This window comes from Cricetulus griseus, chromosome 3, assembly GCF_003668045.3.
Source record: "Cricetulus griseus strain 17A/GY chromosome 3, alternate assembly CriGri-PICRH-1.0, whole genome shotgun sequence".
Lineage (NCBI taxonomy): Eukaryota > Metazoa > Chordata > Mammalia > Rodentia > Cricetidae > Cricetulus > Cricetulus griseus.
The window spans coordinates 53,360,619-53,375,413 of record NC_048596.1 but is presented as its reverse complement, the minus strand read 5'-3'; the positions used below and the strand labels follow the sequence as shown (position 1 = coordinate 53,375,413).

General features: G+C 47.2%; 1 protein-coding gene across 1 annotated transcript; it reads right to left on the bottom strand.

The window, feature by feature from the left end:
* Positions 1-222: 222 nt before the first annotated feature.
* On the bottom strand, positions 223-14,644 carry LOC100758921 (solute carrier family 22 member 20). Its single transcript, XM_027409191.2, has 10 exons — positions 14,270-14,644; positions 14,084-14,187; positions 12,769-12,923; positions 10,691-10,859; positions 9,785-9,908; positions 8,407-8,522; positions 2,549-2,763; positions 1,468-1,576; positions 1,144-1,350; positions 223-498 (listed from the first exon to the last, which is right to left on the bottom strand). The coding sequence occupies exons 1-10, from the start codon at positions 14,642-14,644 to the stop codon at positions 402-404; spliced, it is 1,671 nt and encodes a 556-aa protein (XP_027264992.1). The 3' UTR covers positions 223-401.
* Between the last annotated feature and the right edge of the window lie 151 nt (positions 14,645-14,795).

The following is a 14,795-nucleotide window of genomic DNA, read 5'->3' as shown; positions in this document are numbered from 1 at the left end:
AACCATCCCTCCACCACACTCCCAGGAAAAATGAGCTTTCTTCCAGAGTGTCTGAAGGAACTGTTATGCTTTCTAAATAGTGAAGCACAGAAAGTTCTGGAATTTTGGGGGGGTGGGGTTAAGAAAATTGACCCGGGAAACAATAGAGCGTTGATGGTACCGTGACCCTGAAAAGACCCAGCATCTCTGGTGGACCTGGAAGGTAGCACTTTTATTGCAGCAGACAGCAAGCTTTCCTTTGGTCCCTGCAGGTTGTTTCCTCTTTCTGCTTGAGCTTGGGTGTGGTTCTGCAGGAAAGTCCACGATGTCCTCTGGCTTTGAATGGAGTTCTGTACCAGGGTCCCCTGCACCAGGGGGACCTTTGACACTCACTCACACTCCCTGCACAGAATCCTGGCAGCTTAAATGGTTTCTTTGAGAGGAGAAGCCCCCAGTTGCTGAAGAGAAATTTCTTCACTCTTATGTTCTGTGTCTCTTTTGGACAGGCCTTCTTTGACTCTGCTCAAAGGCAAATTGAAACTGCAGTAATTTTCCTGTTTTAGTCATTTCCAACTTGCCCACTTGTCCACTCTAAACCAATTACATTTTTAGAAAAATCCCAATGTTCAAACCATTTTTTTTCAGTTTGGTTTGTTTGAAACAGGGTCTGTTTTGTTTTTTTGAAACAGGGTCTTATTAGATATCTGTGGTTGACTTGTAATTCACTCTGTAGACCAGGCTGGCCTTGAACTTACAGAGATCTACCTGTCTCTGCCTTCCAAATGCTGGGATTAATGCTGTGTGCTACCATACCTGGTTTATGTCATTCTGGCAAGCACTTTACCACTGTGTTGCCTCCTGGGCCCCTCCAACCTCCCTTCCTGTATCTCCTGGTCTATTTTTTTTTTTTTTTTTGAGACAGGGCTTCTCTGTGTAGCTTTGGAGCCTATCCTGGCACTCGCTCTGGGGTCCAGGCTGGCCTCGATCCTTGTCTATTTCTATCTTTTCTCTTTTTCTTCATTGTTGGACCTGTCTGGTTGAGAGGAAGCCATCATAGATGGAGGCAGAAGTGGGTTTTTATGCACAGCCATGGAGGATCCCTCTGACTTCCAGGCATCTCTGTAACCATTTGGTCCACACTCCACAGTGCCAAAGGACACTCACCTTCTCTCCATTGCAGCAATGGTTTCCACCAGTGGCACATTTCTGGTCTCAGTCAGGAAGCAGGCAACAGCCATTCCAGCCAAGACTGAAGTGGCACCAAAGGACACAGGTGTAAGGACAGGGCTGATCTCACCAAGTGTGGTGACCAAGGGTGCCGCCAAGCCTCCGAGGCGGGCATTGACAGAGGCAAAACCCATTCCCATCTGCCTGTGGGAAATGCACATCTATCAGGAGCTGGGTCGGGGGCCCCAAAGTGTCAGACCCTGTGGGTGTCAGAGAGGGGAGTGGACCCCTGCCTGCCTGGGTGCCACTCCTCATACATACCTGATCTCTGTGGGATAGAGTTCTCCTGTGAACAGGTACACACAGATGAAGGAGCTGGCCAGGCAGCCTTTGCCCAGTGCTGCCTGCACTGTCCGCAGGGTCTGCAGATCTAAAGAGGCAAGAGGGAGGTGGAGCTGTGGGGTGGAATAAGGCTATGATGGAAGGCTGGGGGACCTTGGGTTTGGAAAGAGGACCAGAGGGTAAAACTTGGGGCATCGGAGGAAGTACAAGAGAAAGCCATGAGCCGATGGCAGATGTCTTTAATCCCAGCCCTTGGGAGGCAGAGATGGGTAGATCTCTGTCTAAGATCAGCCTGATCTGCAAAGAGGGCTTGGGACTACATAGTAAGAACCAGAGAAGGGTGAAAGTGTATCCACTACTCCATTCCTGTGTGGGATTCAGAAGTCAAATTTGCCCTATCTGACTTCTACTTCCTCACTTATTTGCATCTGTCACCATGGTCTTCAGTGGAGACAAGACAAAGTTTGGAATCAGGCTTCGGTACAAACCCTAGCTCTGACCCAGGTAGGTGACTTAAGCCACAGTAGCCTCCCAGACTTTCTGTTCTGCCAGTAGGGAAAATACTAGCACTGCATTGCATAGTCATTCGAAGGTCTTATAAGGTGGACAAATGTTACTAGTGCAAAGTGTTTGGTGCTCACTAAGCATTTCCTATTATGTCATTAACATGTTTGTCCTGTTGCTTGTATAAATTGCAAACCCTGACTCAAATGTTCCACATTAAGCGCTCAAAGAAATTGTGTACCAGTTTTAGATTGGTGTTAGCTGGAGTGCACCCTGAGATCGTGTGGGGAAAGTCCCTGAACTATCCACGCCCAAACCAGTTCTGCATCAATTATACAAATTCCTCTCTGGCATAGTAACTTAGGTTTCCTTCTTATTCTTTTTGAGACAGGGTCTCACTTTGTAGTCTAGGCTGGCCTAGAACTGGTGATCCTTCTGCCTCAGCCTTCCAAGGGCACAAATAATAGGTGTGTTTCTGGTCAAGTTCCAGAGGGGCTCCCATTGCTTCTGGAACCCATGTCTGTGTAGCTACCACAGGGCAGCAATGATGACTCACCCTCAGGCACAAACATGTTGGCGATGACCATGAGCCCAGCTAGGATGAGAAAGGAGGCCACTGTGGCCCGTCGTCCCACATAAATCATGGTGGTAGTGGCAACCAGCATGGCTGGGATGTCGATGATCCCAAACAGAGCCTGTACCAGGTAGATACTGAGTCCAAACTTCTGCAGGTCCATGGCCAGGCCATAGTAAGCCACGGAGTTAGAGAACCTGGGAAAGGCAGCAGAATGACTCACTGTTCTGAGGCTCAAGGCAAGGGACACAGGATGTGTGATCTGGGGGTCCTCCCCTTGGGGAGCTCAAATCCCCTGGCCTCCAGCACATCTTCTGGTCCTCTAAGCCTCTGACTTTTGAGCGCTTTCCCACTACAGCTCACCACCCACTCCCCTGAGTTCAGGCTCTGAGCTCTGGGGTATGTTTGATTTTCACTGTCAGTACAGCTTCAGTGAGGGAATTAAAACAGTGCTAAAGAATAAAAGCATAAGAAGACAGAAGTTAAAGAACACAGGAACCATAGCTCATACCAGTCTGCGCCTGAAGTTCTAACACTTGGGAGACTAAGGAGGAAGATGACAAACTGAGGCTAGCCTTGACCACATAGTGAGACCCTGTCTTAAAAGCTTACCTTTGTTTTTGTGTGCAACTGTATGGTCTATGTGTACATATGTATTCCTGTGTGTGTGTGTGTGTGTGTGTGTGTGTGTGTGTGTGTGTGTGTGTATACATGCATGTGAAGGCCATGTGTTGACAATAGGAACCTTCCTCAAAAACTCTCCAAGTTATCTTCATTTTATTAATGTTTGTTTTAGTCTGTGCACCTGTACAAACATGGAGGTCAGGGGATGGTTTGGGGAGTCAATTCTTTTCTTCTACCTTGGGTTCTGTGACAGTCCTTTTGCCTGCTGAGCCATCATTCAGTGCTGCTGCCTTATTTTCTGAGACAGGATCTCCAAACTGATGGAGCCCTCACCCCTCCCCATTCTCTCTCTGACAGGGTCTTACATCATAGCTTGAGCTGGCCTGGAACTTACTGTATAGCCCAGGCTGACTTAAATATCACAGTAATCTTCCTGCCTTGGCCTCCCAAGTTCTGGAATTATAGGCAAGAGCCAAGTATCTAGTTGTGTTCTATTTCTGGACCAGACATGAAAATCCGTCAACCTGATTTTTGTGATGCACATTTTTGTGTGTGTTTTCAGTTCGAGGGAAGGGTGGCACACCCCTGTAACGCCAGCACCGAAGGAGCAAAGACAGCAGAATCCAAAGCTCAGTGCCAGCCTGGGCTACAGAGTGAGACACCATCTTAAACAACCAACCAAAACAACAAAACAGACAAAAATGGTGAATGGATGGGCATAAGTTTAACGTGGTCCTCCCCATTCCTCTCCTGAGTTGACACAAACCCTCTCCTACTTATCCAAACACCAATATTAGGTGTTGTTTTGAAAGGATTTTGCATGTGTAATGAAGGTCTTATGTCAGGTGACTTGAAGAGAGATGGGGAGGGGTGTGAGGGAAACTGATCCAATCATTCAAGGCCTTTAAACCCGAGTCTATAGGTCAAAGGCAGGGAGCTAGAAATTCAGAGCCTTAGCCATTTTTTTTTTTCAGTTTTATGAGATAGGGTTCATATAAGCCAGGCTGGACTTGAACTTGTTATTTTTTAGAGGCTAACCTTGAACCCCTGAGTCTTCTGTTTCCACTTTCCCACATGCTGAGGCTGTGGGTGTGTGACACTTTGTCCAGGCTGAAAGCAATCTGATGTGAGAGTCTTCACCAAAAAGGAGACTGTCACCTAGCCAGGAATGTACGCGGTCTCTAGGAACTGAGAGTGGTCAGTGGAGACATCCACCGTACAGCTGCAGAGAGTAGAACCCTGCCAAATAAATTCTTACTCAAAGGCTCTACTAAGGAGCTCAGCTAGACAGATCCCTTAGACTCAGCCTTGTAAGAGCCCTGCAGGGCCCCTAGCTGACTCCAGCCCGGCCTGCCGGGTGGAACTACCTTGTAGGTGTTGCTTGCAATGAGTAAAACCTAATCATTGTGGCCTTTAAGAAACCCAAAGAACAAACAAGAAAAAACCACTGGGTTCATATTCATAGCCCCGAGGGCATGCTGTTGGCAGAGTTAGCAGGGAAGATAAGAAATGCCTTTGTTCTTGAAATGGTCTTCCCAGAGACTGGACCATGACCAACTTGGAGCACCATTCAGGTGGGACTGGTATAGGCAGTGTTCTGGAAAAACCTGGTGTATGAGAATTGGATACCAAGAATAGAAGGTGCCAAGAGACAGACTAGTCAGCATTGGTAGGCTTCAGGTTATTTTGGACCTGCAGATGGAAGCATATCTTGGTGCCCAGGGGCAGGAGGAAAGGCTTTTTATGCTAAGCTATGCCAAGATGTATCAGGGCCAATTGGGATGTACTTGGATGGTCTCAAGAAAAACATGTACGAGGGCTGGAGAGATGGCTCAGAGGTTAAGAGCACCGACTGCCCTTCCAGAGGTCCTGAGTTCAATTCCTGGCAACCGCATGGTGGCCCACAACCATCCGTTATGAGATCTGGTGCCCTCTTCTGGTGTGCAGATATACATGGAAGCAGAATACTGTATACATAATAAATAAATAGAAAGCTTAAAAAAAAAAAAAGAAAAAGAAAAACATTTACATATCTCAAATGTCAGTTAAGAAGCAGTCCTTAGTTTAGTGCTTGGCACTAAATGCGTGGCTGACTACCCAATCAAGTTTGTTTACCCCACTAAGTTTGGATGCATGCTGGGGGACTGTAGGGGTGGCCACAAATGGAGGTCACATTCAAGACGGCTACAGTCTTCTCAAACCGGATCCCAGCACAGGGAGAACAGACTAGATAGATGTTTCCCATGATTCCTTTCTGTCTGACATCCTTGTACCTGACAAAGCTGTCACATTCCTTCCTTTATTCACTCATTAAAAAACAAGTATCAGGACAGAGTATTAACTTATTTTTATAGGAACGTATGTGTATGTGCACACGTGTGTGCATATTGGCCCTGGGGTCAACTCCAGAGAAGGGCAAGAGTAAGAGAACAGTCCCTCCCTTCCTTCCTTCTTTTCTTTCTTTCTCTCTCTCTTCCTTCCTTTCTTCCTTCCTTTCTTTCTTTCTTTCTTTCTTTCTTTCTTTCTTTCTTTCTAAGATGGAGTCTTGCTATGTAGCCCTGACTTGTCTGGCACTCCCTGTGTAGACCAGGATAGCCTTGTAATCTCAGAGATCTGCTTGCCTCTGATCAAAGGCATGCACCACCACAGCCAGCTGAGAACATTCACTTTCAGCCGAGATATTGCTTTTATATAATTCGCTCTTCTAATCTTCACAATGGCACTATATGATGGGTGTTATTATAAAAACCACATAAGTGATGGGGAAACTGAGGAACCCAGAGATTAACAAGTTCAGGATCAAACAGTAAATTGTGGTGATGAGATTCAGACTTCAGCCATCGGTTTGTCAGAGTCTTGCCCCCCCCCCCTTTTTTTAGTACATTGACTATGCATTGCTTTTCTAATTTGTAAATTAGCCACAACAGAAAACAACAGGATTTGGAGATATTTGTGCAAGTTGATGAGCTCTCTCCTTCCTTTTCATCCTCCCAGCCCTCCAGGGGTCTAGGAGTCCCTGCCCCACCCAAACAGGCTGGAGGGCCTCTCTTCACACTCCAGAAATGGTTCAATTGGACCCAGATGTGGCCTGAAATGGCCAAGATTTTCTGTATAATTACACAAATCAGGAGGCTTCAAGGGGGTCAGGATGGTTGGAGAATCCTGCAACAAGACTCAAGGCCCTGTCTCTGCCTGTGCCTTGGGATTGCTACCTCTTAAAAATGGGTCATTGCTAATTCTTTCTAGAAAGATCCAAAAGAGATCTTTCAACCTCTGAGTTTGCAGTTGGTGGTTTGTGTCTTTCCAACAGGAAGAGGAGGGTGAGGATGACCACCAGAGGGCAGGCTCAGCTGGAAATGGGGGTGGGGTGTTACAACAAATCTCCGGGAGGCCTTGGGGTCACCAATGCTCTCTTGCTGTCCAGAGCCAGATCTTCAAGTTCTTTCCACCCTTGAGTGGGAGACACCTCTGCATTCCCAGAGCCCAGGGGACACAGCCCCAAATCAAAAATACTGAAAGTTCTTTGCATGTCTTGGCTTTGAAACTCACAAGGACCATACAGCAATAGGAACTAAATCATTGCCTGCCTCCCTGCCTCAACAATGTCAGCTCCAAATATTTTAATGTCCAGGAAATTCAGAGGAGAGAGGGCAAAGGTGTTCATCTTTTTTCTGCTTGCCCTTCCAGTTTGTAATGAATGAGACTGCCTGATTTTTCGTTTTGTCTTGTTTTGTTCAGTGATCGACCCTAGCACCTTGTATATGCTGGGCAAGTAAGTACTCTAGGACTGGTTACATTCTGAGCCCCTTTTTTATTTATTTGTTAAATTATAAAATATTAATTATTATACATTTATTTGTTAAATTATTTATTATTTTATTTGCTGTTTTATTAATTTTTAAAAGCTTTCTTTTCTTAAGTTTGTGTGTGTATATGTGTATCTGTGTGAATTTCTGTGCCCATGTGAGAGGTAAGATTCTGCTCAGATGTGGACACTCTGGATCTCCACAATGTTTCATCTGCGCTGTCAATGCATCCACAGAGCACCAGGTGCTGGGGGGAACCTTCAATTGTTTATTTTGTTTTGTTTTTTATTTTTGAGGCTGGAACTCTCTTTGCAGACCAGGCTGGCCTCGAACTCACAGAGATCAGCCTGCCTCTGCCTCCTGAGTGCTAGGATTAAAGGTGTGTGTCACCACCACCTAGTTGTAGCCTTAATTTTTTTTTAAGATTTATTATTACGTATATAGTATTCTGTCTGCATGTATGACTCCAGGCCAGAAGAGGGCACCAGATCTCATTAGAGATGGTTGTGAGCCACCATGTGGCTGCTGGGAATTGAACTCAGGACCTCTGGAAGAGCAGCCAGTGCTCTTAATCTCTGAGCCATCTCTCCAGCCCCCCTGTAGCCTTAATTAAAAAAAAAATATGTATGAATGTTGTGCTGGCATGTATGCATGTACACCACATGTGTGCCTAATTGACAGATGTTGGTGGACTTTCTTTCCTGCCAACCAGTTCCCAAATAACCGACAAGCAGATCCCCTGTAATTAGATTTTCAGGTGGTTTTGAGCCACCATGTAGGTGCTGCGAATTGAACCAGGATCCTCTGCAAGAACAGCAAATACTCTAAGCTACTGGGCCATATCTCCAGCCCCTGGGGGTGACTTTTTTTTAATTAGGGCTCTCTCTCTCTCTCTCTCTCTCTCTCTCTCTCTGTGTGTGTGTGTGTGTGTGTGTGTGTGTGTGTGTGTGTGTGTGTGTGTGTTCTTATGTATGCACCTGTCTGTGCTAGATGCTTCCCCATGTTTACAAATATAATGATCAGAGGACATGGGGTGTCCTCCCCTATCTTCTGATGCCTTATTCCTGTAAACCTGAACCTGAAGATCAGTTAGCCAGGCTGACCACTCAGCAAGTCCTCAGGATCTGCTTGTATTCAATGTTACAAGCACACCAGGCCATGCTCAGCTTTTTTCTCAGGTACTAAGGATTTGAACTCAGGACCTCATACTGGTATGAGCAAGCTCTCTTAGTCACTGAGCCATCTTCCCAGCCCTAAGGGCCAGGTGCTGAAAAGGGTGTGACACGAGATTGAAATCACACATTCACCTGCTCATTTTATTTGAACTGTTTCAGGACAAAATTTGCCAATGAGAGCAGGAAGTGTGTCCCTATCCCAGAACAAAGTCTTGGGTATGAGCCCATCACCTACCAGACAAACATGAGACAGCATGTGACCTTTCTAATGGTCGGGGTTCGGAAGAGGTCCAAGATGGAGTTGGAGGTTCGGACACTTGCAAACTCACTGTGGATGTATGAGCTCACCACCTGCATGAGGAATGTTTGATCAGGGTGGTTGAGGGTTATAGCAACCCATTTCTCTGCTGGGGACTACCTTATCAGTAGAAAACAGGGCTTCGTTGTGTTCTTGGGATGGTACCTTGCCTTATCCTCCTCTTCAGTCAGGAACTGGTGGCCCTTAAAGACTGCTTGCATGATTTTGAGATAGGGAGGTTGCAATATGCACCCCAGAAATCCTGAGGTTCTGTGGCATTAGAGATACACTCACTTAACTCCTGGTAACTTCACGATAGTGTCAGTGGTTAAAAGCAGCTGCCTGGAGATAGTTATTAGAGTACTGGGTTAGCGTGTGCAAGGCCATCTCCAGTACAACCCTGCCATGTGCTCACAGGCAAATTACCAGGCCTAGCCAAACCTCAATGTCCGTTTCCTTCTTTTTTACAGTTTTTTGTTACATTCATTTATTTTGTGTGTGAGCACACAGGTGCTACAGCATGTGTGTGGAGGTCAGAGCACAACTTTTGGAGTCAGTTCTCTCCTTCCTTCCTGCGGGTCCTGAGGATTGAACTCAGGTCATCAGGCATGGCAGCAAGGACTTAACTCCCTGAGCCCTCTCACTGGCTCATCTGGGTTTTTTTTTTCTTCTTCCTCTTTTTTTTCTCCTCCTCCTCATGTGTGTGGTGTGTTCATGTGATCATGTATGTGTACACTCACATGTAGGAGGCAAATGTTGATAATCATGTGTGTGTTTTGTGTGCTTACTTCAAAGACAGGGTTTCACTGTGTATCCTTGGCTGTCTTGGAACTCTCTCTGTAGACCAGGCTGGCTTTGAACTCAGGGATCTGCCTGCCTCTGCCTTTCTATTGCTGGGACTAAAGGTGAGTGCCACCATGCCTGGTTATGTGTGTATTTCTCAAAAAATGTATTTGAACTTCAAGGTTTTGCCACTGAACCTGGAACTTAGCATTGCAGCTAGGCTGGCTGGCAAGTGAATCCCTGGGGTCCACCTCTCTCTACCCTTCAGTTGGTAACCACCACACCTGGTTCCCCCCACGCATGCTAGGGATTCAACTGGGGTTCTCATGCTCTACAATAAATACTTTGTTCACTAAGGCATCTCCCCAGCTCCCATACTCAACACTTCATGCCCTACCTGCCCTGAATGTCATCACTAATCTCTGCACTGGGACGGCAGGCAGGTAAGTCCTGGCCAAATGACAAGTTCCTGGGTAACCAGAAGCTGTTAATACCACAAAACTCCCCCAGTTTTCCATTCACGCCTGCTCACCTCTATAGTCAGCCTCTCCCCTTCCTCCTTCCTGCCATTTATCATGGCCACCTTCCGGAGGTTCTGTACAGCTTGCTGGGACTTGCCGTGAAGTAGGAGCCATCGGGATGACTCTGGAAGCCACCTAAGACACAGAAGGATCATCCCACCCACAACCCCAACACATCATCATTGCCTTCTACCAGACCCTAAAGGCAGGTGGCATGGTCTCCTGCTTCAAAGCCAGGACATGACACCAATATCCCTTTGTTGTTGTTGGTTTTGTTTTGTTCTCCCTAGAAAACCCAGGCTAGACTCAAACTCCTGGTCCTTCAGGCTCTGCCTCCATAGTGTGGGAAAGACAGGTGTGCACCACAACACCCAACGTGATACTCCCCCTGGATTTTTTTTTTTTTTAATGTGGGTGGGTTCCAGAATGTGGGTAGGTTGGAGAAACTGAACTCTGGTTGTTAAACTTGAAAGCAAGTGCCTTTACCTGCTGAGCTATTTTGCCCACCTATTTTCCTTTTTTAAAAGGCATATCATACAGAGAATAACTGAAGAGTCCTTCAAAACTAAGACACACTTGGTATTGATTCTGGTTCCTGCTCTAGTTGTGTGGCCTCTGGGGGCTGTACCTCAGTTCCCCTCTTACAGAACACCATGGGGTTTCTGTGAAGTATAGTGAAATTGATTTAGGCAAAGGCATGTTGTGTGTCCCAGAGCTCCATGCCAGGGAAAGAGTTTTGCCAAAGATTCCCTAAAGCTATTTGTGAGTACTGGGGCCCTTGTGACTCTCATAATACCTTCTGTTCTCTGTGTTCAGCATGTGGAAGACACTACACACTCTCATCTGTCAAGAAGCTGTGTCGGAGCTCATCCGCACAGATGCACACCCCCACCCAAACCCCCCTCTGAAGGACATACCAAGAATAGAGGAAAAAGACCAGGAAAGGAGCAGAGACAGCAAACTGCAACCACCGCCAGGGGCGGATCAGGTGTGCCACGCCAGCCAGGATGAGCTGGCCCAAGGTGAAGGAGAAGCCCAGCAAAATGCCCGCCACTGTCCGGCCCCTGGTCGGCATCCACTCTACAACTGTGGAGGAAAGGTAGCCAACTTGAGTGACTCATCCACAGCACAGCTGTTTAGTTCACCTGTCTCTTCCTCTTGACTGTGGCAACTGTGGCCAAGATGGATCTAGACAATACTCTTATGTGGCCTATTGGAGGTGGTCATAGGACATCAGACTCTACAATTGTTTCTTTGTAAGATCGAATGTCCTGAGACAGAGTGTGGAGCTTCTGTTGGATTGTCCCCTCCTTCGTGTGTGTGTGTGGAGCTTCTGTTGGATTGTCCCCTCCTTCGTGTGTGTGTGTGTGTGTGTGTGTGTGTGTGTGTGTGTGTACTCAAGCACCCATGCATTCAAGTGTACAAACATTTTTATGGTATAGAGGTCATTCAAGAAAGAGATGGCCTGTGAATTTAAGGCATCTGCTCTAAGTCATAGCTGGACACCTGCTGATCTAGAAGGTGGTGGGTGGGACTGGATTACTGAGGTGCCAATATATGGTTAACACCTTCCAATATCCAAATGCTGGGACAGAAAGAGGCAGGAAAGGGGTCCTGATCTACAGAACCTGATCTACACACCTGGTTCTCTAGGAACAAGAGCTCTGTCCCACCCTGAAGTCAAAGGCCCATCTGTCTAAGGACAGCTGAAGGTGGTAGCAGTTTCTGAGCCTGGTCTTTAGAAGTAAACTAAGTGGTTTATGAGACACACAGCTGAGTGGTGATGGCACATGCCTTTAATCCCAGCACTCAGGAGGCCGAGACAGGCAGATCTCTATGAGTTTGAGGCCAGCCTGGTCTACTGAGTGAGTTTCAGGACAGACAAGGCTACACAGAAAAACTGTTTTGAAAAAAATAGAGAGAGACAGAGAGAGGGTGGACTGTCTATTGCTTCATAATGCCTTCTGAGAGGGCCACCTACAGGCTCGGTTTTATCACTGAAGGGTGACACTCCTATTTGTTTAGTACTTAGGAGTTTAAATCTATGCCATGGAGCTAAGAAATGACCAGCTTTTGCAGCTTAGCGAGCCCATCTTCCCTGCAGCCATACAGTCTCAGGGCTCTCTGAAGTCCTTGGAACCATCTTATTTCTTTGAGACAGGGTTTCTCCGTGTAGCCTGGCTGTCCTGGAACTTGCTTTGTAGCCCAGTCTGGCATCAAACTCCAAGAGATCTGCTTGTCTCTGCCTCCTGAGTGCTGGGATTAAAGGCCTGTGCCACCACTGCCCTGCTATTTCTTTATTATAGACAGGGTCTCACCCCTCTGTGGTTTCTGGCTAGCCTGGAACTCACTTTGGAGACTAGGCTGGCCTCAAATGTGTGATCCTCCTGCCTCTACCTCCTGAGGGCTGGGACTGTATTGATGCACCGTGGCACCCTGCCCTAAAGTGTTGATTAGGATTACTTGGTTGTGTGAGCACCCCCTTCCCCACTTCTGCTTATTTACACACTCATGAGGATTAGGCAAGACTCAAACTTGCTTTGTAACTGAAGATGACTTTGAACTCTGATCTTCCTGCTTTTACTTCCCAAGTGCTGGGATCACAGGTGTGAGCCACTGTACATATCTGGCTCCCTTGGAGATCATTCTATCTCATGGTCTTTTGTCCCAGTCACCCATGTGACCCCACCAAAGTCTGGCTCATTGTAGACAATTAGTGGCTATTGTTGAGTAACTCAAATAAGATGAACCTGAACCTTGAAGTTCACAGATTAGTAAACTGAAACTCAGACCCAAGGTCCACTGCCACTGCTGCCAGGGTCACACTCTGTCAACCCAGGTCTTGCAAATCCAGACCCCTGGATAGGAGGTTTTGAGTTGAGTTTCTGAATGAGAATTACCACAAAACAAAATTTAAAAAGATGTCCTAACGATGGCTGTGAGTCTCCCTTCTCATGACCCCAGCCAATGTGGGTCCCACCTGGGCTGCACTCACCCAGGGAGAGGGAGTTGAGGATGATGCCAGAGAAGGTCATGCCCATCAGGAACCGGAACACACAGTAGGCGCTGAAGGAGCCGACATATGCTGTCGCAGCCCCTGAGATTGCCAGCTGCAGGTACGACCAGACCAGGGGGGCCTTGCGACCCAACCTGCACTCAGAGAGTGAGGGGTTATGGAATCCCAAGGTGGCTAGAGAACCCCAAGGAAATAAAACCTGTACCTGACGCTTCTGCCTTGTTGAAGACACCAAAGCAATCAAGGAGAAAATGAGATGCCCAGTGAAAGCCAACCCGCTAAATAGCACATGAAACTGCCAGGCCCCCAGTACTGGTGGCCAAGGCTGATCAGGAACAGAGGGACATGTATGGAAGAAAATCAGAGACTGAGAGATTTAGTCCAGGATGGGGAAAGGGGGAGATTGTGAAAAGACCCAGAGCTGCATGCCTGTGGTCCCAGCATTGGGAAGTGGAGGCAGAAAGATCAGAAATTCAAAAAGTATAAGAAAAACATTCACCGGGCTGTGCTAGTGTGTGCCTTTAATCCCAAAACTTGGCAGGCAGAGCCAGGAGGATGTGTGTGATCAAGGCCAGCCTGGTTTTCAGATGGAGTTCTAGGGCTACACAGAGAATCACTGTCTTGAAAAAACAAAAAATAGAAAGAAATATATATATATATATATATATATATATATATTTGAATTTTTGAAAACTTTAGCTGTGCTGTCAACTTTGGAAAAAAGTATCCCAGTTTACCGTTTTGAGTTGGCATTGTACAAAAATTAACAGCCATATTGGTCTAAAAATGTTGAACTTAATTTTTTTCCCATTTGTATAGGGGTAACGCACTGTATTAAATATTTAAGGTTTAAAAAAAAAAAAAGAAGGGATTTTGAGAGCCCATCCCATGTGAAGGGATGCTCTCTTGACCTGGACACACAGGGAAGAGCCTAGGCCTGGCCCAGGATGATGTGGTAGACTTTGGGGAGCCCCTTTTGAGGGCCTTACCCTGCCTGGGGAGTGGAGGGGGGATGGCTAGGGGCAGGTGGGATGTTGGGGGGAGGGGAGGGAGAGGGAGAAGGGATTGACATCTAAAGCAAGTTTGTTCCTAATTTGAACTAATAAAAGAATAAAATAAAAAAGTCAAAAAAGAAAGAGAAAGCGAGAGAAAGATGCTCACAGATACATATCCAAACTCATTACATTTATACACATGCAGACACACATACACATGAAAAGAAACAGGAAGAAAGGAAGGAGGGAAAGAAAAGAAGGAATGCAGATGAATGCAGAGGTTTTCCCTAAACACTCACCTGTCTGCAAGGCTACCAAACAAAGCAGCGCCTACCAGCACGCCAGACATGTAGACAGACTGAGCCAGGTCCCGGAGGGAACGGGCCTCACACACCAGGTCCCACTATTAGGGAGAGAGAAATGCTAAGCCTTGTCCTTAGGCAGCAGCCTCCCCTAGCACCCCAAGGCTCCCACCCATCTCTGACCTCCATCACGATGGTAGATGGGAAAATGCTTCGGTCATAGACCCAACCATCCTTGCAGCCCTCTGTGGCCACTCCATGGGAGGAGGCATTGGATTTCAGAAGGTCCCACTGAGGTTCTGTGTAGCGCTGGCATGGCTCAGGGACCCCCTGCTGGTTCAGGGGGATGGTGGCCCTCAGCCAGGCCCCTGAGTCATTGGTGCTAGCCTCTGTGTGGTTGGCAGGATGCCAGCAGTGGTGGGGTGGTGCAGCAGCTGTGAAGTTCTGCAGGAAGGTGTGGCATGCCAGCAGCCCACATGGCAGCAGCAGCAAAGCTGTATAGACAAACTGGAAGCGACCCACACCCCCAAGGGCATCTAGCAGGTCTGTGAAGGCCATGGCCAGAGGCTCTACCCAAGGTCCTGTGTGCCCAGGCCTTATGTAAAAAGGTGGGGGAGGGGACTGGGAGGTGGAGGATCAGGCCAGGGGTTAGGACCACACAGGCCCTCTACACTGAAGCTCAGAGGGATCCAGTTACACCACACAGGAG